General features: G+C 37.7%; 1 protein-coding gene across 1 annotated transcript in view; it reads left to right on the forward strand.

Annotated features, from left to right (window-relative positions):
• The window catches only part of LOC128864622 (uncharacterized), a 182,421-nt gene that overhangs the window by 107,682 nt on the left and 53,535 nt on the right, over positions 1-21,204 (forward strand). The window contains exons 8-9 of the mRNA XM_054104382.1: positions 1,789-2,015; positions 2,171-2,315. Coding sequence (XP_053960357.1) covers positions 1,789-2,015; positions 2,171-2,315 — 372 coding nt within the window. The remainder of the gene's footprint in view (positions 1-1,788; positions 2,016-2,170; positions 2,316-21,204) is intronic.

Consider the following 21,204-nt stretch of genomic DNA (forward strand, 5'->3'; position numbering starts at 1 on the left):
TACGAAAATCGACGCTCTCTGAAAAGTTTCCATCGCACGCTCAGGCCAGCTTATAATTCTAACCTTCTTCTTCCCACACGCACTGTGGGCATGCACCATTCTTCAGGCCAATTTCGGTAATATCCAGTATCACTGGGAAACTAATTGGAGGTCAAGCTTAGAGGCAGGTGAAAACACGTTGCTCATTTCATTGAAATTTGTATTAATTGCTTGAAGTTTTTTTGTGAGGAAAGACCCATAGTAAAATTGTCCAAGAAATATATTTTCAGAACTTCACTCAATCTACACCGCATTTCCATTAGTACGATGGTTGGCATCATCACCGGGCATTGCCTAATGGGAGCACATAGGAAACCCCCATACCCTCTAATAATATCTGTCGCAGCTGTAGGAATGAGGAAAAGGTGGAGAGCGTTGAAACACAATCGCAGTCCCGCTCTTGCCAGAATAGCGATATCGGTGTCTAAGCCCTTACGTCTGGCAGACTTGGAAGCGGCCACCAACGGTGTAGATAATACTACACCGTTTTAACAGATCCGAGAGGAGTGTGGTAGATAGTGGAGAGGTATTTACTACTGTTTGGGGTAGCTGTAAGGTTACATAGTAGAACAATTCTCATGAGAGTTTCCTCTTCATAGACGTCATCCCGACAAAAAGAGGGTATTTGTTACACAAACTCAGTAAACTTTCTAAGTTTGGCTGCACCTATTTTTCGTTTTTTCTTGGTAGCACGAAAAATTAATTGAATCAAATTCTTCAGAGAAAACAGGCAACAAAAAAATTAAAAAATTAGCAAAATTGTTTGCTTACTCTTTTAAAGTTCCCACTGCAAATTTAGGAAACAAATGATTTGATGAAATGAACATCAAGAAATTGGAATAGAAACTCCATCGAGCGTCTAAAAAAGGGTGTAGGTAGGTATGTGAAATGGTTTAAGTACCAGTCTGGCATTTCCTAAGTAGCACTAAATATCATAACGAGATCTGATGATATCTACAGCAAACTAGAGCTGTTGATCCTCTATACAAGGTTGATGGGATTTAGGAAGTTGGAGCACCCCACGTTGTCGAAGAAAGGAACACCCAGAGACCTTAGTCGTCTAGCTGCCAAACCCGCATATTTCCGCGTGTGTGTCGATCCTCTAATGACCGGTCAATACAGCTACGAGTTTGGAAATTGAATGGCGTTGAGTTCCCAGAACTTTCTGCTTCCTGCGCCTATTACTTTGGAGCCACAAAGTTTTCGAAATAGCTGACGAAGAAATGGAGCTACATCTTTTTTGAGGACTAAGTTGTGCAACTCCCCTTTAGCAAAAGTTAGGGAGACCCTCTGCGACCAATTCTGTCGACTCCTTCATGGCAAGCTCGTCAACAATTTCATTTCACTCTATGTTTCTATGTCCTGGAACCCAGCTCACAGAAATGTTACATGCACTCCCAGGAAATTTGATCTCCTCCTTGCAGTAGTTTACCAGTTTGATTACAGTTTTGATCCCAGCTTGCCTATCGCAAGAAATGTTAATATCTGCCTCGCTCCCGCGTTCCCTAAGCATTCTGCATGCCTGCAGCATCACATAGAATTCTGCCAGAAAAGTACTAGCAGTGTTCGACAGTTTTAAGGAAAAAGATAAAAAGGGTGTAAGATACAAAGTTTTTTTCTTTCTTTTTGTAAGGGTAGTAGTTTATTTAACAGTTTAACTTCGGCTGAATTATTATTTAATCACACTTCTTACAGTATGAAATCTTTCCTTTCAACCCCAAAGTTTTTTTCTTTTCTCTTTTTTTTCAGTAATTTCGCCCAAACCCATAGACCATCCAGAGCCAGAAAGCAGTTTGATTGGCTTCATATTCGCTATATTGGTGGCCATCATTTTGGTGCTGGTCATCGTCATACTCTTAATTGTCATACGAAATAAACGTGGCCGCGGTGGCAATGTGCTCGATGCATTCCAGCACAACTTCAATCCGGATACGCTTGGCGGCGCTGATAAACGGCTCAACTGCAATGGCATGAAGGTGAGTAGAGTTATTATGCATGAGCACTAACACATACATAGCTATGAAAATGATTTCAGGTTGTTATTTTTCCCAATAAATTTTCAAATAACAACACATCCCAATCACCTTAACCGCCTTGTTTTTGTTTTCTTTTTTTCCTTTTGTGTTTGCAGGCCGTCACTATGGACAATGACTCAGAGTCGATAGACAAGAGTAGCCTCTACCATGAGCCATTCAATGTGAACATGTACACGAGTGCAGCGAGCGGTTGCTCCATGAATGACATGCAACGGCAACATGTCACACCGGACTACACAGGTATGCAAATTACTTATTATGTACCTGTATGTGTGCATATTTAAATACACGCTTGAACATGGATAGTAATTACATCTGGATTCACAGTAATAGCAGCGCAACTTGGTGCAATTTTTTTGCTGTTTATTTACCTTTTAATTAACCAATTTTTTTTTTTTTGCAAAAACATAGTTTGTACTACAACAAATGCCATATAATTTTCAGATTCAAGCTTTGCGGAAATTTAAAAAAAAATTAAAAAAATTTTGTTAAAATTTTAAACATTTTATCTTTAGATAATCTTTAAAGGGGAGCCTGGTTTATAAGGTCAAAAAAATCAAATTTTTTTTTCGTTTGAAGCGATTCGTAATATATTTCAGAATATTCACACAAAGTTACAGAGCCTAATTCTCAATATTTCCGTAGATACAAAGCCAAAGGTAGGCGAGTGTTAGGTAGTTACGCTGTGACCGGACAGCTATAGTACAAACTTTATCTTCTTTTCTCGACTTTTTATTTTTATGATTTCTTTGAATTGGCGTACATGAATGAAAAAAAAACTAATAAACCTTTTGAAATGAATCATAGCTTGCTCCCTTCATTATTAAATTCTCTTCTATTTGAACTAACAAAATAGATAAAAACAAATTTCAAGATTTTTATACCAAGTTGAAGTGAATTTTTTTGTTATAGAAAGGCATTTTTTTCTTTAAAAACCTCCAAAAAGTTTAAATTTCATCTAGAATAAAAAATCATGATAATTAGAAATCCATTTGAATTTTTTGCTTTAGATAATAATTACGAGCTGTATCTTGTACGCCAGTTGGAAACTCCAGCGTTGCAGCGCTCTACTAATTTCTATGTTAAACATTTTTTTCAACTTATTTTAACCAGTACAAAAATTGTTTATACTTTTTAAATGTTCATTAAAAGATAGAAAAAACTTTGTAGTGCTAAATTAATTTTTTCCTTAAAAAAAAATTGCAAAGAGATGAAATTTTTAGACCTCATAAACCAGGCTCCCCTCTTAAGAATTTTTAAAAAAATTTTGAGTATGCAATTTTATGGCCCAATTAATTTTAGTCTAATAAAGTGCAAGTTTAAATTAACTCCACAAGCGCATTGATTTCTGAGATTTTCTTTTTTGTTTTGCTGGCGGTCTGGTGCATTTTCTCAGTATAAAAAATTGCAAGCGCTCGTTACTGGGAAGGAAATGCATGACACCGTCAACAAAAAAAATTGTCAAAAATCAGCGCAAATTTTAATTCACCTAAACTGGCACAATATTACATCAGAATTAAATGGGCTAATATACTGCGTACTTGGATTTCAAAAAACTTCTGACGTAAATATTTCAAATTTTAATGAAAGTTTGCGTTTGTTATTGAGAAGGAAATGCATGACACCGTCAACTAAAATATTTTTTCAAAAATCAGCGTAAAGTTTAATTCACTTAAACTGACAGAATATTACACCAAAATTAAATGAGCTAAAATACTGCGTACTTGGATTTCTAAAAATACTGACTTAAAAATTTCAAATTTTAATGAAAATTTGTTGATTTTTTTTAATTTTTCAAATTTTGATCTATGCTTGAAACTTTGACTTATATGATTTTTGTTTTCGTATTTTTTATCCATAACATATATATTTTTATTAAACTTCTTTTATATTTTTATCTGTTTACTTTTTTTATAAAAAATGTTTATGATAAAAAATATTTGTTAAGGCCCTCTCCTCATTTGAAATGGTGTTTTTGGGTGTTTCTTTAAAAGCGTGTGAAACAGAAACTAAAAACGATTTTTTATTTTTGTTTTAAATATTTTATTTTTTCATCTATTTCAAAAAAATAAAAATTTCTGTTTAGACATACAAGGTTCCTTCAAAAAGTTGTCAGCTTTCAAAAATTGCCATCCAAAAAACGGTATGTCGCTGGCGACACGGATTCCGGAACTCACAGGTGTCTGAATTCAAAAAGACAAAAGGGTTCTTATTTTGTATCAATTTCGTTATCGTGTGAGCTACGGTCTTTAAAAAAAATAAAATTTAACAAAATGGCGGACGTTCAAAGAAGAAAACCCGTTTTTTGACCTTTGTTTTTGAGTTTAAAGATCCGAAAAAACTACTAAAAATTTTTTTTTTCCGAATGACCGCAGTTCTCATAATAACGCCATCAATTCTATGTCATTTAGTTTTATTTCATCAAACTCGGTTCAATAGAACCGGCTATATCTTTATCCATTGTTTATGTGAAGACCTTTTTTTGAAGGCGGACAACTTTTTGAACAAACCTCGTACGGTCATAAATTTTTTTTTATTTTTTAACATTGAATAGAAAAATAAAATACTGGAAACAACAATAAAAAAATCTTTTTTTCATTTCCGTTTTACACGCTTTCAAAGAAACACTCAAAACACACCATTTCGAATGAGGCGAGGGCCTTAAGGGGTAACACCACTCTACACGCGTAAAATAAACATGATTTTTAAAGAATTTTTTTGTGTAGAAAGAAAAGGAAAACAATCACTCTGATTTGGGAAGTTATTACTTATATACTAAAATACAAAACTACAAAGTTTGATCGAAAAATTTTACAAAATGGCGGCATTGGAGACATTTTTGTAATGTGGTTTCTCTTGAAGGAGCTCCGCGGCACGCAGCACAGAGGGTGCAAATTTTAATCTGGAACAAGGAAATTTTTTTTTCTTAATCTAGATAAGAATAGCTAGAGAAACACGTAGGGGATTTAAAAAATATTTATTTTTGTGGAATTAGCAAGCATTTGAAGGAAAATACTCTATTTTGGACTAAAAAAACGGCACTAAAATAATTATAACAATCGTTTAAATTAATCTATCGAAAATCCCCTAAGCTATTCTCTTAAGAAGGTTATTATACAAACGTAGTGAAAAACCTGATTAAAAATATTTAAAATTGTTTGAGTTATGCTGCGTGCCAATTTCAGAAAACGTGTTTTGAGAAAAACGCGTTTAAAGTTTGGAAATTTGGAGAAATCGTTAGGTAGCAGTCACTAACGCTTGGTTAAAAGCTTAAAATATTTATGAAATAAACTTCGGTAACGTATAAAACTTTTTGTTCTGTATTTTAAACGGTTCAAAGAATTTTTTAAGCTTATAAAAAAAAAATCAATTTTTTGAAATTTCTACAGTGGTGTTACCCCTTAAGACTATGAAATTCATCGCGCTGCTACTATTGTGAGCATAGCTGTAAAAAATATGTCGATACTCGTATGTAAATTTTGATAGCAAAGAATTGTTAAAATTATGAAAACATATTTTCTACCAATCAAATTGGAAAGGTGGTAAAAAAATAAATTTACAATATTCCCTGAGAAAATATCTAACCAACGAGAGCATAAATAAATCGAGTACCCGCATATACCGGATAGTCAAAGTAAAAGCAGCACAGCATCTACCTGAAATCTCGTTTGGTATTAAACAACTCAGGCACAGAGAAATACTCTTAAGCCATGAAGGAGGGCAATAGGCTTTGCAGGTCGCGGTTCTAAATCTTCTCATAAAAACAAATTAATAATAAAAATAAAATAATAATTAAAAATCAATAAAATAATAAAAATCAATAAAATACAATAATAAAAAAAAATAAAATAATAAATAAAAATAAAAGGATCAGCTGATAAAATATTCCTTAATTCATTTGGTAAATCTGGTTTCTTACAGACCTGATAGAACAAACAGCAAGAATTATATGTATATATCTCACAACTATTGAAAAAATTCATTGAGTGAAAATTATATTTAGATAAGTCAAAAACCAAAGAACTTAAAATCTGGTAAAACCCATCTAAAAAAGCTGCTTACGAGATATAAACAGTTCTAATAAGCTCAAGGAAGAATAAGTCATTGGTCCGACTATTTTTTTTTTGTTTGAGGTATTTGAAAATGAATTCTAAGGGTAATGGCGAGTCAGCTGTCCCTTTTATAATATCAAGAAAGAGAAATCAAAGTGAAAGTATACTTCTTCTACTTTATAGTTCATCTATTTCCTCTTCTACACCTTGCGTTGAATTAGGGAATAGGATCAACAAACATCGGCAGAGATCAGAGTGCAAAACAAAGAAATTTCTTTTGAATGCCTCAATAAACCTTGAAGTGTATGGATCCCTAAATTCAGAAGCAAAACGGTGAATGAAGGCAAATGAATAATAAGGTTTGGCGATGACAAAATTCGAATGGCTAAGAAAGCCAACAAAGCATATAATTCTACTCTAAAACTGATTAGATCTAAAATATTATCGCGTGAGCAATATGGCTGTGAACTAAGGACGGTAAAGAGACAAAACAGCTAATGTGCTTTGAAAGAAAAGTGTTCCGAAAGATCTATAGTCCACTTGCCGAACTGGGAGACTTAGTTAAGAAAGAAAATTTTTCAAAACACACATAAAATTCAGAAAAATGCATGATTTTTTTATTTAAATCGGTAGTACAGTCCATATAATTTAATGTTTGAATATTAATGGTCCATAATGAATTATGAAATGGTCTATCCGCTTAGTCCAATTTTGGCATACTCTTTCCAATGTTTCAGCCAGTATCTCACATATAAATGCATTAATGTTGTCCTCCAAAGCGTTAATTGAAGCAGGCTTGCCTAAAGGCGTTATATCGCACGATCTGGTTGGCCAATTGACAGGTCCCGAACGTGAAATAAAATGTTCACCGAACTCGCCTCTCAACAAGTCCATTGTTACGCGTGCTGTATGGCATGTGGCACCGTCTTGCTGAAACCACATGTCATGCAAGTCAAGCTCGTGCATTTTGGGCAAAAAAAAGTTGGATATCATTTCACGGTAGCTCTCACCATTCACAGTTACGTTACGATTCGCAGCATATTTGAAGAAGTACGGTCCAATGATACCTCCAGCACATAAACCGCACTGAACTGTGACCTTTTCTGGATAAATTGGTAGCTCTTGCAATTCTTCTGGCTGATCTTCACTCCAAAATCGAGAATTCTGCTTATTTACGTAGCAGAAGAGCCCATTTACCAAAAATTCTGCGTTGCGGTAGGTCGTTCGGGTTCAATTCTTGCACCAGCGGTATTTTGAAAGGCTTCACACCTAAATCCTGCGAACGGCGACGAATCGATGGTCATCATTAACACTGGCCGATACAGCTGCGATCTTTTCTTCAGTTCGCACTCTACGTAAGCGTGTTGGTGGTTTGATGTCGAATAATGTAAATTTGGTTCCAAATTTAGTCACCATAGCTCGAATAGCCGCGTCAGTGGGTCGATTAAACTGACCATAAAATGGAAGAAGCGCGCGATAAACTTTCTTAAAAGAAGACGCATTTTTATAATAAAATTCAATGCTTTGTAAACGTTGTTCGGTTGTAAGACGATTCATGGTTAAATTATAAACCAAACTGAAGATGTTTGACAGTGAAACAAAACACGAAACGTGCGTCAGTTGTTTAAAAAGATAATAGCTAAAAAATCACCCGTTATAATAAGATGTATTAAGTCTCAAGGACTTGATAAGGCTGGGATATATGGCTAGAATGCCAAGGGAGTGATCAACGAGAAAGGCACTAGATCCTCGCCCAATTGGAGAAAGAAAAAGGGGACGTCCGAGGAAAAGGTGGGTGGTAGATGTGGAAGCTGATCTTAGGAAAATGCGCGTGGAACGTTGGAGGGACGTGGCTGTAAATCGAGATCGTTGGCAAGAAGCTGTGAAAGAAGCAATGGCTCACCAAGGACTGTGACGCTAAGAAAAGAAAGTAGAAATTGAAAAGTGAACTTTTTGATCGAAGGTGGTATGGATTAAAATATTTAAGAAAAATATTTCTTGTGAAATTCTAATATAATATATATGTCCAAATAAGTTATTTTGCAGAGAAAAATTTTTCACACTTTTTTGCAACTTCTGCCATTCAACTATGCTCAGGTACCTTTTTCAGGAATTAACTATTTTTTTCAACCTTCTTCTTTAACCCAGCCTTATCCTATTTCGAGTCGGCTCTTCGTATGCGGCAACTCCAGATCATGCAGTCCTGAGTCGTCTCTTCGTTGACGTTTCTGCATCGCAAGACGTTTTGAATGGTGGTTTTTGGTGATCTGTCTGACCCACATCTCACTACTTCCATTTGCAACACTTGTCTCACTGTGATCCTCTGGTCTTCTCATTACATAACCGTACCAGCGTAGACAGTTTTCCTGGAGCTTAGCGCTGATCTTGTCCAGCACTGTAACGCCGCTGGCCCACCCTAGTTTCAGCTCTAGTTTTCTTGTCACACCGGACACCGGAGTCTGTTCTCCAGCTTTGCCATCCGTATTGAATTCGGTGAGGAATTTCTAGCTCGAAGGTGTCATCTTCGCTGACATGCGAGCCTAGGTATTTAAAACTATCAACTATTCTGAGGGGGGCATTATTTATTGTAAAAAATGGACAACTCACAACTCGCTGTGTTCAAATTGTCTTGGAGGACGGCTATGCCGCGTGCGAGAAGGAGGCCCAAGGGAGGTTGCCCAGATTTCACGCATAAAAAAGTCCATCAGCAGATTAAAGAGAAGAGGGCTTAAAGCTGGGCATTGATGTACGCCTACATGAACGTTGAAACCTTGGGCCAGCACGCTCGGACATTTTGGTTGGGTATTTAGTTTAAGGTACGCGTCAGTGACGTCTTTAATGATAGTTTCTAGGATCAGGTGCTTTCTTAATCCAAACGAGATCTCTAGACTTTTTGATCTAAGTTGATATAGGTATGTCAAGAAATTTATAATTCATTCGAACTTTTTATTCGCATTCTCATCACAAAAAAAGAAAAAGCAAAAACACAAACTCATCAGTAATGCAGGGGACTTCTGTGCACCTAATCAATGGCAAAAACCACTTTCAAATGCAATGAAGTTGAAAATATTACAACTGTTAGGTAATTTGTCAGCACCGACAATAAATGAAAATTCAAAAAAAAAAAACGGAAAAAGCAGTAAAATATTATTTCATATCTCTTTTTTTATATTTTTTTATTTTTGCTAAGCTAACATTTTAATTTGCTCTATGTACCCGTGGTGTGTGCTCGTGTATGTGTGTGTGTCTGAATGTTCGTGTAGTACAAAGTACAAAAGTAATTTAAAGGTAACAACAAGTAAAAACCGATGAAGTTACCAAAGTGTGCGTGTTGTTGTCCACATGGCTGTTATTTCTTTTGGTTTTGTTTTTTGGTATTTTTGTCCTCATTGTTGTTGTTGTTGTCATTCCCATCTCAAACAGTTTTTCGGTGGATTTCATTTATCATCACATGACACCAGTGCCGCTGACAGAACATGTAAAGCGGACACACACACACACACACACACACGCATACATGCATGCCAAAACTAACACAAGCAAGCATGGCAGGTAAACAAACACACACACATTTCCTGCGAAAAATGCAGTGCCGGTCACACGGGAGCAATTTTATGTACCTTGTAATTTAAGGCAACCTGCCTCATGCCCCCTCCACCTCCTCTCTCTCGGCATTTCACTATGCTTGGCCATGCTCTGCATATGCCGACAGCAGATGATATAATAAAAACGCAAACGCAACAACAATCACAATAACAATAACAAAAATGGCAAAAACATTAGCGCTGTCATTTTTGTCATCAACGGTTAACATCAAGAGAGCAGAGGGCGCGATGGCCGGCTGCAACGACTAAGCGAAGAGGGCAAGGGAAGAGCGCACTCTAACAAACAAGTGACCAGCTGCACATGGGCACAAACACACACACAAACACACTTGAAAAACAAGTCAGCAGGTTGTTGACACTTTTATTGTAGTTTTCATTTTGCATTTGCAACATGCAACATGTAAGCGCTTAATTGAACAACTTGCCACTGTCAAGCGTTAGCGTCCCTCTTTCCGCGCCACTTGCGTACGAGCGCCTAGCTTTGCCTTAGCCTTTTTTTTCTCCATTCTCCTGCTACCAACTTTTCATTGTGCTTCCTGTGCGCGTTTTGCTTCCCAGCCACTGGCGCCAAAAACCAATTTTCCGCGAGTTTCAATTCCCCTCATTGCTTGCTCACGATGCACCTTTCCCAGTTGGATGGCTCTATTGTCACTTGGCTCGTTGGCGTTAATGAATTCTAATGTTCGAACTCTTATCGTAGTGGCCACAATTTCTGTTTTTCGCTTAGCTCACTCGTGCTCGCTTTCTCTCTCCTTCACTCCCTCCTTCGCTGTCTCTATCTCTCTCTCTCTGTCTCTGTCCCTCAATTGAAGTCAATATTTCCCTCGCGGCTCATAAACGCGTCCTGTTTGCAATGTGACAGCTGAAATTCGCGCAAAAATCATATTCCAAAACGGCTTTGGCAGCCATAAATTCCGCATTCGCTTTTGAATGCATTACCCGATGCATAAAAGCCACTGTAGTTTTTTTCTTGTGTGCTGTCGTTGCTTATTCATTATGCTTGCATGTGTGCATGTGTTAGTAGCATATCGCCAGAGCGCCAGGACATGTTCGTGTTTTGCTCAATTAACCGTCTTATTTGCCTGTGTGTGGTCGCTGATGACTGATTAGCACAGGCGCCAGTGACAGCAGTGGAAAAGTTTGTTTCTTTTACCTATATGGGAGACTTTTTATATCTGATTACCTTTTTTGTCCCAAAGGAAAATCTTCGTTTTCGAATGCGAATCCAGCACTTCAAGAATCTGCGGAAAATTGTAGTTACCTTCTTAGTTCTGGCGGTCAATCAAATTTTGTCGATTTGTGTGTAATTTAACAGGCAGAAAAGGCAGTTGGTGACAGTGGCAATGATATCATACGCTTTTTGAAGGCCCCAGAAAATGGACAATGCATGTAACAGTTGCGCCCTCGCAACATAAATGCCCATGAAAGAAGGAGTGCTGCATATCTTCAGGGGTACTGGGGAACTATGATACTATACTTGATATTTTAGTCGCAGTATACCTTTACGTTCTTTTTATGCAAATTTCGTTTGAGAAGACCCACAGTAGAATTTTTCGAGGCATATTTCCCTAGAGCATTTTAACCCTCTAGTGACCACACAAATACGTTTTTTTTCAAATTTGTTCGAAAAAGGGTCAAAATGGCCATATTTGAAGGCAGATAATGGGTTAAAATATTCAAGAAAAATATTTCTTGTGAAATTCCAATACATATGTCCAAAGAAGGTTATTTGCACAGACAAGTATTTCAGCATTTTTTCAACTTTTCCAAAAGTGCCCTCAGGTACACTTCTCAGAAATTAACCATTTTCTTCAACCTTCTTCTTTAATCTAGCCTTATCCTATTTCGAGTCGTCTCTCCATCTCCAAATTACGCAGTCCTGAGTCGTCTTTTCGCTGACGTTTCTGCATCGCATGCCGTTTTGAGTGGTATTTTTCCAAGTTTTTGGTAGTCTTCGTGGCTCTCTTCTCACTACTTCCATCTGCAACACTTGTCTTACTGTGATCCTCTGGTCCTCTCATTACATGACGGTACAAGCGTAGAAGGTTTTCCTGGAACAATAAAGATATTTTGAATCTTGTCCAGCAGTGTAACGCCGCTGGCTCCCCTCAGCATCCGCATTTCTGTCGCGAGCAGTTTCAGCTCTAGTTTACGTGGTAGAGCCCAGCACTAGGATCTATATGTCATTGCTGGCATGATCATGGTTTTTGTAGAGTTTTCCTTTTAATTTTTCTGGAATTTTCTTGTCGCACCGGACACCGGAGTCTGCTCTCCAGCTTTGCCATCCACATTGAATTCGCAGAGCAATTTCTGGCTCGAAGGTGCCATCTTCGCTGGCATGCGAGCCCAGGTATTTAAAGCTATCAACTCTTTTGAGGGGGGCTTAGTTTGTTGAAAGAGCTGGACAACTCACAACTCGCTGTGACAAAATGAAACTCGATTACTTCGGTCTTTGTGAGGCTCACTAGTAGCCCATTCGATTCAAGGACGGTAAAACTTTTCTTGGAGGATAGCTTTGTAGCGTACGGGAGAGGGATGTAGCCCTGTAGTCAGCCTACCGCAGTGCCCAAAGGAGGTTGCCGTGAATTGTATGCGTAAGGAAGCTCATCACGAGATGAAAGAGGAGAGGACTTCAAGCTGAGCCTTGATGTACGCCTACATTAACATTAAGGCTTTGGGCCAGCCCACTCGCACATTTTGTCTATTGTCATTGGTAGGTGTCAATGACATGTTTAATGGTGGTTTCCGGGACCAGGTGCTTTCTTAACGCCGTCTAAATGAGAGCTCTAGAATCCCGGCCGACCGCCTTTTCGAGGTCAAGAAAGACTCCAAACAGATTTTCTTTATTTAATCGGTGTTTTTTTTCTATGACCGTACGAAGAACGTGGATAGCATCAACAGTCGATTTCCCACTCATGAAACTGAACTGGTTGTTTGTGATCTTAGCGACACTTCTAATGCATGCGTCGAGGACTCCTTCCTATATCTTTAGGCAGTGTGGCATAAGTTTTATTCCACGGTAGTTTAAACAGCGAAAACAATTTACCTGAGATTACAAGAGGATTCGGGCTTTGCGGGTCCCTTTTTGGGTATTTGGTCAAGCTCTTCCTCCTATTTGTGATGTGCGTATTGCTGTTGTTCCACAAATGGAGGGACCTACAGTTGAAAGCCGACTCCGAGCGGCAGATGGATCTTTATGAGAAGTTTTGCAGGGCAGAAATACACTCGAAGTTTTGTCATTGCCCGCCGAAGGGGCTTCCGCTATTAGAAAAAGCTCTTTCTGTCAGATAGTGACCCTAAAATTGTTCCATTATTTGAGTATTCCTCTTTTTGAGCACCAAAACGAGACTGGTTCAATTATTCATTAAAGTAGTCTAGCAGTTTGTGCATTTAGGTCCATAGCCAAAGAAACCTCTGCTGAAAGAAATTGACTTTTAAGTTGGCTTGAGACATTTTAAGAAAAAAATGGAGGAAAATCTCAATCAGGACGGCAAATAAAAACATTTTTCGTCACCATCTTAAGTAGCCAAATTTATCTGTTAAGCTTCTGTTAATACTTGCAATATCTATGATGTTCAAGAGGTGATATTTTTTTGCATTTGTTTGAACTAAATTTCATTTTTCAATATGAAACTCAGCTAGTGATCTCAAATCACAATCCTCACTTCTGAAATTATAAAAAGGCAGCACAACTGCCATAGGGACTGGCGGATATTAAAAGTAATGTTTTATTCTATATGAATTTTATGGGTTGCTATACATATCCGATATGTATACCCTCATCCTAATACATATACGCGCCAAATTCGTAAAGAAACTAGAGAATTGAAAGAGTTATTTCCCTCCAAAAATAGAAGAGCTGCTTCCACAACCAAGCCAACCAAGCAATCCAAGCAAAGTACCAAATAAAGTTTCTAACAAATCGGCAGCAGACAATGCGCTACAGTTGTGTGTCTATATATAAAGCTTGGAAATTCATCTGCACATACATTTGCCCTACAAGCATACATTAAAAGTTGCCTACATTTAGGCGCACAACGGGTGAGCCTTTGAATGGAGTGATAAATAAATTTGAATTCTGCAATCTAACTGCATTGAGACTTGGCTTTAGTAAGAAATTTACATGCAGCGGATATGTGTCTGTGTATGTGTTTGTGTGAATAAATTGTACTTTTGTATATTTGATTATATTTACGAGCCTGCCGATGTATGTATGTAAGCGAATTTGGCCTAAAACTTGAGACAAAACAAATTGAATGCTTGGCGAGCAACAAAGTTTAGTCATTATCGTTTATTACACTGGCCGAATTAATGGAATAGTGTAGGGCAAATAGAGAAGAAAATAATAGAGCGAAATTTAGATGAAGCTGAGTTATGCTTTGCAAAGAGCACCAGCGGTCATAATTCAGGTGAATTCGGTCAAATTGTGATATTACAATAGAAAGTACACACAAACGAATTTATGTATTTAAGTTTATATGTATGCATGTGTGTGTGTGAATGCATATATATTTTATTATTACATTTACGGGTCATAAGGTAGGATTGGGTAATTAAAAATTTGCTGGTTATAAATTATTCCAAACACTAAGATGCGCAACATTATATTACTAGCCCTTAAATGAGCACTAACGGCGGAAATATAGCATCGTCGTATGCGCCTCGGATGTACTTTTTTTTCTAATTCATAGGCTAAGCCGCACTACAGTTGAGTTTTTTCGGAAACTTGCTGCAAAAATATTCCTTATAAAGTAACTAAGTAACTTCCTCGTACTTCCTCATCGGGCTAGCGTGCATCTGTGAAAGCCTGGGCTATGGCAACGGAGTGCTTAGGTACTCCAGAAGGATCACCAATGTTACAGAGGCTAGCCTTGAAATGTCAGGCAAAGACAGGTACAAGTTCGTCCATGCTTTCAAACCGGAAGCTTGGCCTCACTTGCTGAGAAGCTTCACTGTAGGTCAGCAACGTCCGTAAATCCATAAATTCAGAAGCGTCTGTCTCACAATGAGCGGTTCCCTGCTCTGCGTCTGATCCCAGTAGGGCGTCAGTGTTATTTACTCCTGACAGTAGGTATAAAATGCTATCTATCTTCCTCCCCTTGTCTAATGCCTAATAGACCCAGCCCTCATTATACGGCTGAAGAGGGTTTTAAAATCTCCGCAGACCCAGTCGTTCGTGTGCAGGACTCAGGCGAGACCGATGGTCATACTATTGGTATGTATATTCAGATGGCTACCACAGGTCTGAACAATCGGCAAGCTACTGGGGTAAAACAACTTGTCCTTAGGCAGGTAAAAATCATGAGTGATTCCGAAGGTAGTCTATCGGATTGAACAGTGGTCGGTGGTGTGGTCTAAACCGCGGTCGAAGAAGATATCTCTTAGGTATACGCAGTGTCCAAGCACTAGACTGCAAAGCCTTCCGCTGATCCTAAGACCAATTCGGATGATACTTCAACAAAGAGGCCTGCGATGGACAAAACCTGGGCACAAAAAAGGACCTCGGGTTATAACAGCTCAGTCAAGTTTCTTGAGCAGCAGAGCAAACGTTACCCAAATTCTCTATCCACACGTGCTGAGAAAGAAGCACGCACACAACATCCGAAAATGCGAGAAGCAGCATGCTTTGAGTACGACGGTAGTTGAACACGAGGTTTCCAAGCAAGCCAGTCCAAAAAAGAGGAGTTGAACTGCATCGAAGGGGTAAAAACGATACGACTAATGGACTTGCTTCCAGCAAACCTTACTATTTTTATTGATAGGCAAGCAGTTATTAAGGCACTGGCCTCAGCGCAGAGAAGATCGCCTCCGTTTACCCAGCAACACAACACCACAGTTTGTTGGGTCCCCAACCACTCTGGAGTGGAGGGAAATGAAAGAGCGGATGAGTGTGCAAGGAAACGCTCTGAGCTGGACCTTCAGCGAGTGGTAGAGGATATTAGAATTCCTCTAAACGAACTGTACACTGCGACTGACTTAAGCGTAATCACTGAAGCCAATTGAAGGTGGCCTTTGATTACTAACTGTAAGGTCTCCAAATCGCTCTGCACAAAACTGAATTTTAAAAGAACAAGATGTCGACAGATTAACTACCAGCGTCCTCACAGGTGTTACTCGTATAACGGATCACTGCACTATTGGCACCCTAGCCTGTAGAATGGGAGTACCTCACAATGACCTCTGCAGAAGCTGTGGAGATGAAGAAAGAATTGAGTCGGTACAACACCGCCGCTGTGAATATCCTGTACTTGAAAGAGGGGGTGCTGAAATATATTGCCGATTATTTCTTTGAAGACCTGGGTAATTTGCAAAACGTCTCACTGAAGGGACCATCCTCTCAAATCAGATTTGTTCAACGCCCTGTGGTCAGCCCCCTAGCGAGTCCGTCTGTTGTCGAGTTGCAGCCTATGTCCGGGCCAGTTGTCTTGAAAATAATTATACAATTTTTTTATTGAAATCCATTAAGCAGTTTTTGACCTATTTAGTTACAATGAGATAATTTTATTATAATTTTTTTTTTTTTTTTTTGTAATTTTTTATAATTTTTAAAAAATTTTTTTTTTCAAACTTAAATTTCAAAATGCATGTTATAGCACCTATACACTTACATTGATGCTTCGTTCTTCAAGTCGACTCAGAAATCAGGCAACAGTTGTTGATATGAAGTCCAGAAGGTACTAGTTCACCCTTCAAAACCAGACAACAGAAGTCGACAGGGAGCTAGTGATTTGTTATTCCTCTAAAAAATATAGAGAAAGTAAGTGTTTAGTAGTGTGTTTAAATCCCACTCAAAGTTAAGAAACCATACGAAAGAGCGGCTATTGCGTTCTTCTGGTGCTAAGGAAATCCGTGCCCTGTAATTTCCAGTAAAAAATAAAGTAAATTTGAGAGGAAAGATTATTGGTAAAAACTTTTGGGCCTAAAAAAAGTCATCTACCATCATATTCCCCGAACTTAAGGGGTATTCTGGTCTAGAAGCCTTAATTTTAGGCATTTTTAAAATTAAGATAAAAAAAAATGAAAAATATTTTTACTATCCATTTTTTTATGGTTTTTATTAATATTGGAAAAGTATAAAAACAAAAAAAAAAAAAATTGTGGAATTACAGGCTGGCGGAGTGGGGGCTTCATGAAAAACAGTGTTCCATGGTTGACATGATTCCAACCCTTGTAGTGATCTAAAACAAACCAATTTAAAAAAATCTTCATTAGTTAGGATGTCGCTATCGAATTTCGCCAAATCAAAAAAAAAAAAATATTCACAAAATGGTGTCAACTTGCAAAAAAAATGTTTACCCTCTTTCTTATTCCTTTTCAAATTTTTTAAAAATACTTCAAACTTAAATTTCTCAAAATCCGATGCAGGCGCGATAGACAGATGTATAATAAAAAATTCTAATCAAACTTCAAAGCGATCGGTCAAGTAGAACTTGAAATATCATGACGACCATCTCAAAAAAAGTAGTTTTGAGAAAATCGCGTTTGAAGTTTGAGCAAAAATTCAAACAGAATAACTTAGATCATAATATTTACTACTCACTCTGAATTAATCGACGATATATGTATTTCCATGGATATATAATATTATAGAAGTATAAAGTATATATATACAAAAGACTTCCTGGAAAGAACGAGTCCTCAAGTCTTCCGGTAACATCTGCCGTTCATTGTGCGATTCGCGCGACTCGGCCGGCTTAGACCCCACGTCACAAAATGTCCGAAAATAATTCGAATTTTCAAAAATCCGTTGAAGGGCATGTTTTTGAGGGTCTAAACTTTGAAAATATGCAAGCCAAAAATCGATTTTTTCAAGTTTGTAGACCAGAATATCCCCTGAATGTCCTATGATTTGCGATAAAAGATAAAACAAATTTGGGAGAAAATATCTTCGGTAAAAATGAGAAAGGAGTTATGTCTAGTTGTAGCGCGATGAACAGGGCCTTTGTTAATAGTTGTATTACTTTATTTTATTATCAAAACCACAAATACTTTTTCAAAAGCGCAGTAAATTATCTAAAGACCCATAAACTGAAAATAATTTAATAAAAATTTTACTGAAATATTTATATCTTTTCTTACTCTTTCTACTTTCTTCCTTTTAGGTATTGAAGGTAATTTTAGTTTAGCATCTCTAAGGATTTTTCTGTTGGTGATATTGAGATGGTGCCTGAGAAGATCCTTAGTAAAATTTTCCGAAGAATAATTTTTCAAAGATTTTAACCCTCTAACGACTTTATAAAATTGTTTTTTGAGTGGATTTTTGAGGTAAAAGTCAAAAGGTCCCTTTTAGGTGGCTGCTAATGGGTTAAAGTGTTCTACCAAAATATTTCTCGTGAAATTTTACGCCATACGTTTTGACTTTTCATTCCACTGAAACATATATTTTAACCATTTTCGCCACCTTCGTGAAAACAATACAGGGCAGGACATGAAGATTTTTCGTAGGCGGTGAAAAAGAATTCGTGTTAACGTTTGCAAATGAATTGAGAGTTTTATTACTATAGCTATACTTTCAAAAAATATTAAGTAATTTTAAATTTTTTTATTTTTATTTTTATTATTATTATTTTTTTTTTTTTTTGATGCCCTAAAAATTTCCTATATAAGTGGCGCTAAGCAATTAAAGAATGAGCTAAAATTCATAGAAAAAACTTCCCTTATTCGCTTAATTAATCATTTCTACTGATAAACTGGGCCTAACATTTAATATCATCTCATCGCACCTCCGCCAGTATGACCACTCTAACACACGTTCGCAAAAAATCATGCTGATGGATGGCCTTATTGAGAACACTCACCACCATTTCTTCGATGCTTTGATTTATCTAATGAGGATCAAGCTTTTAAAATATTTGCTACTAGTTAGTAGACGATTGACTTCTGATACATAAAAATTTGAAAACAAAAATGGAAAAAAACTGAAAAGCCTTACAACCTGAGAAACTTGCACAGCTTGAAAAACAAGAATAGCAAAAATACATAAGAAACCGCGCCGAGAACTGAAAGAAACCAAAAAACAAAAACCAAATGACTATAAAATACTTAGAGTAGAAAAAGCAATCTGCAGCAGCATAAGTTTTAGCTTAAAATTAAAAAGTTTAAAGGCTTAAAACCGAATTCGTGCGCAGGGCAAACTTCTTACCGCTACTAGGCTGAACCTAAGGCTGTAGGCGAGTGAGCAGAGGAAGCAGCATAAGAAAATGCAGATTTTGTTTTGGGTGAATTTAATGCAATGAAAGCAGACACTGACAAAATGGAAAATAGGAAAAGATGCCTATGTATATATGTATGTATATTAGGGTGGTGCACAAAAATTTCATCTGGAAAAAGGATATAATATACAATATTTTTTGTTTTTAAATTGTTTGTTCTTTTTTATTGGCTGTTGAAATATTGCATGTATTTTGGTACAAATGGAAAATTTCTTTAAGATTTCAGACAGGTTCAGTATACGCTTGTATTGATGAATTTTATATCTTGAAATTTAAATTTTAAAATTACATTCTGTCAAAAAAGTACCGTGAATTTTTCAATAAAACGCAAAATAATTGTTTAATCGTCAACATTTATTTTGTCACCTTCAAAATAGGCTCTATTCGAAGCAATACACATATGCCAACGACTAGTCCAGTCATCAAAGCAGCTCTTAAACGCATTTGAAGAGATCTTCTTCAGCTCCTTCAGCGAATTTTCCTTAATGGTCTCTATCGACTCAAAGCGGCGTCCGCGGAGTGGGAATTTAAGTTTTGGAAAAAGGAAAAATCACAGCGGACTAAATCCGGTAAATACGGTGGTTGTTCGATGATATTTGACGAGTTTTTGGTCAAAAAAGTGTTCATAATATGAGCCTTGAAAGACAGTGAGTTATCATTGTGCAAGATCCATTAGGCCATTTTCTACGTACAGTCTCTCTCGAACGTCGCATAAGCTCCAAATAATATCTATTCTCTATTTACGTAGAACAATTTGAATCGATTTCCGAGTGCACCGAACACCGTGTGATCCAAGAAAATTAGTAGTATGACTTTCATGACCGACTTTGTCGTGTTTTTTTTTGAGGTTTCGACTCATGTGGATAGCGCCATTCAGCTGTCTGTTGACTGATTTGCATGTCAAACTCCTATATTCACGTCTCATCACCTGTTATGATGCGCTCGAAAAACGTTCGGTCCGAATTCACTTGCTCAAGCATGTCTTCAGCCACTTTCTTCCGCTGAAGTTTTTGAAAGATATTCAATTCTCTCGGAACGAGTCGAGCAGCCACACGTCTCATGCCCAATTGATGGTGTAAAATATTGCGAATTGATTCGTGAGACACGCTAAGGTCACAAGCTACCTCCCTTACACTTAAATGATGGTTTTGGAACACCATTTCCTTGACTTTGTTAACGTTTTCATCCATTGAAGACGTTGATGGGCGACCAGATCATGGGATTAAAAGTATGTTTAGATGTTACTTTGTTACAATACATGCACTGAGGTTACCCTGGGTCCGCTTGTAGTACAAGTTGTAGTGCTTGAGAGAGAAACCGCTTGCCTCAGTGCGATGTCTACCTCCTGCTCCGATAGGAGTGCAGTCCTAGAGTGCTGCAGATTGATCAGAACAACCTTGAGAGTCATACTTATTGGTCGTTTTTAGTGGTTTCGGCATCAAGTTGCATGCCCTTATACTGCTCCTTAGCGCCATCAATTTGGCTAGAACCGGAGTCTTTCAGTTGCGTACACGTGAGCAACTCGGGAGCGTCATCAACCTTGTCATGCTCATCCTCCAGATATTCAGAGCGGAATAACTTCAACTGCGATTTCTTCCTTTCGGCGAACGGAAGTTTGTTGTCCTCTTTCTTCAGTGGCTCAATTCTCTCCTCCGAGATTTGGAGAAGAAAGACATGCTTTTCTTTTGCGGAGCCTCCGCTTTTATGATGCTCCAGTCATCCATCGGATACGAGCCCTTAGCCGTCGTAGAATCTCGCTGATTGGAATTAGTTTTAACCTCAAACCTTCCCAGTCGCTCTGGATTTTACTAATAGTGTTTTGAAGAAAATCAACAGAGAATTTATCGTCACACTTGATCCCCTGTATCCACGCACCACCTTCATTGTATCAAATCCTGGCACTTCACCCTCCGGACTCGCCATGACGTGATTGACGACAATACGAGACAGCCGTGCCTCGATTTCGAACCACTTCTCCTACGCAGATTTGCCGCGGTTCGTTAGTTCTTCCACCAACGCAGTTTGCAGCTGATCTCGTGCCACCTCGTTAAACGCGCGTTTGGCTGGTTTGGGCGTCTAAGCAGTGTGTGACATCTTGTGCTTTTTCGTACTCAAAATTGTTATTTGAGAGGACTTTTTTGGCTTTTCTAATAAAACTTTTTCTGAAAAAATGGTTACAGGTGAATCATTCATAGTATTGCCCATCGCTGGCTACTACTTTTTCCCATCTTTCTGGTAGATCTCGTATACCGTCACGGTA

This window comes from Anastrepha ludens, chromosome 5, assembly GCF_028408465.1.
Source record: "Anastrepha ludens isolate Willacy chromosome 5, idAnaLude1.1, whole genome shotgun sequence".
NCBI lineage: Eukaryota > Metazoa > Arthropoda > Insecta > Diptera > Tephritidae > Anastrepha > Anastrepha ludens.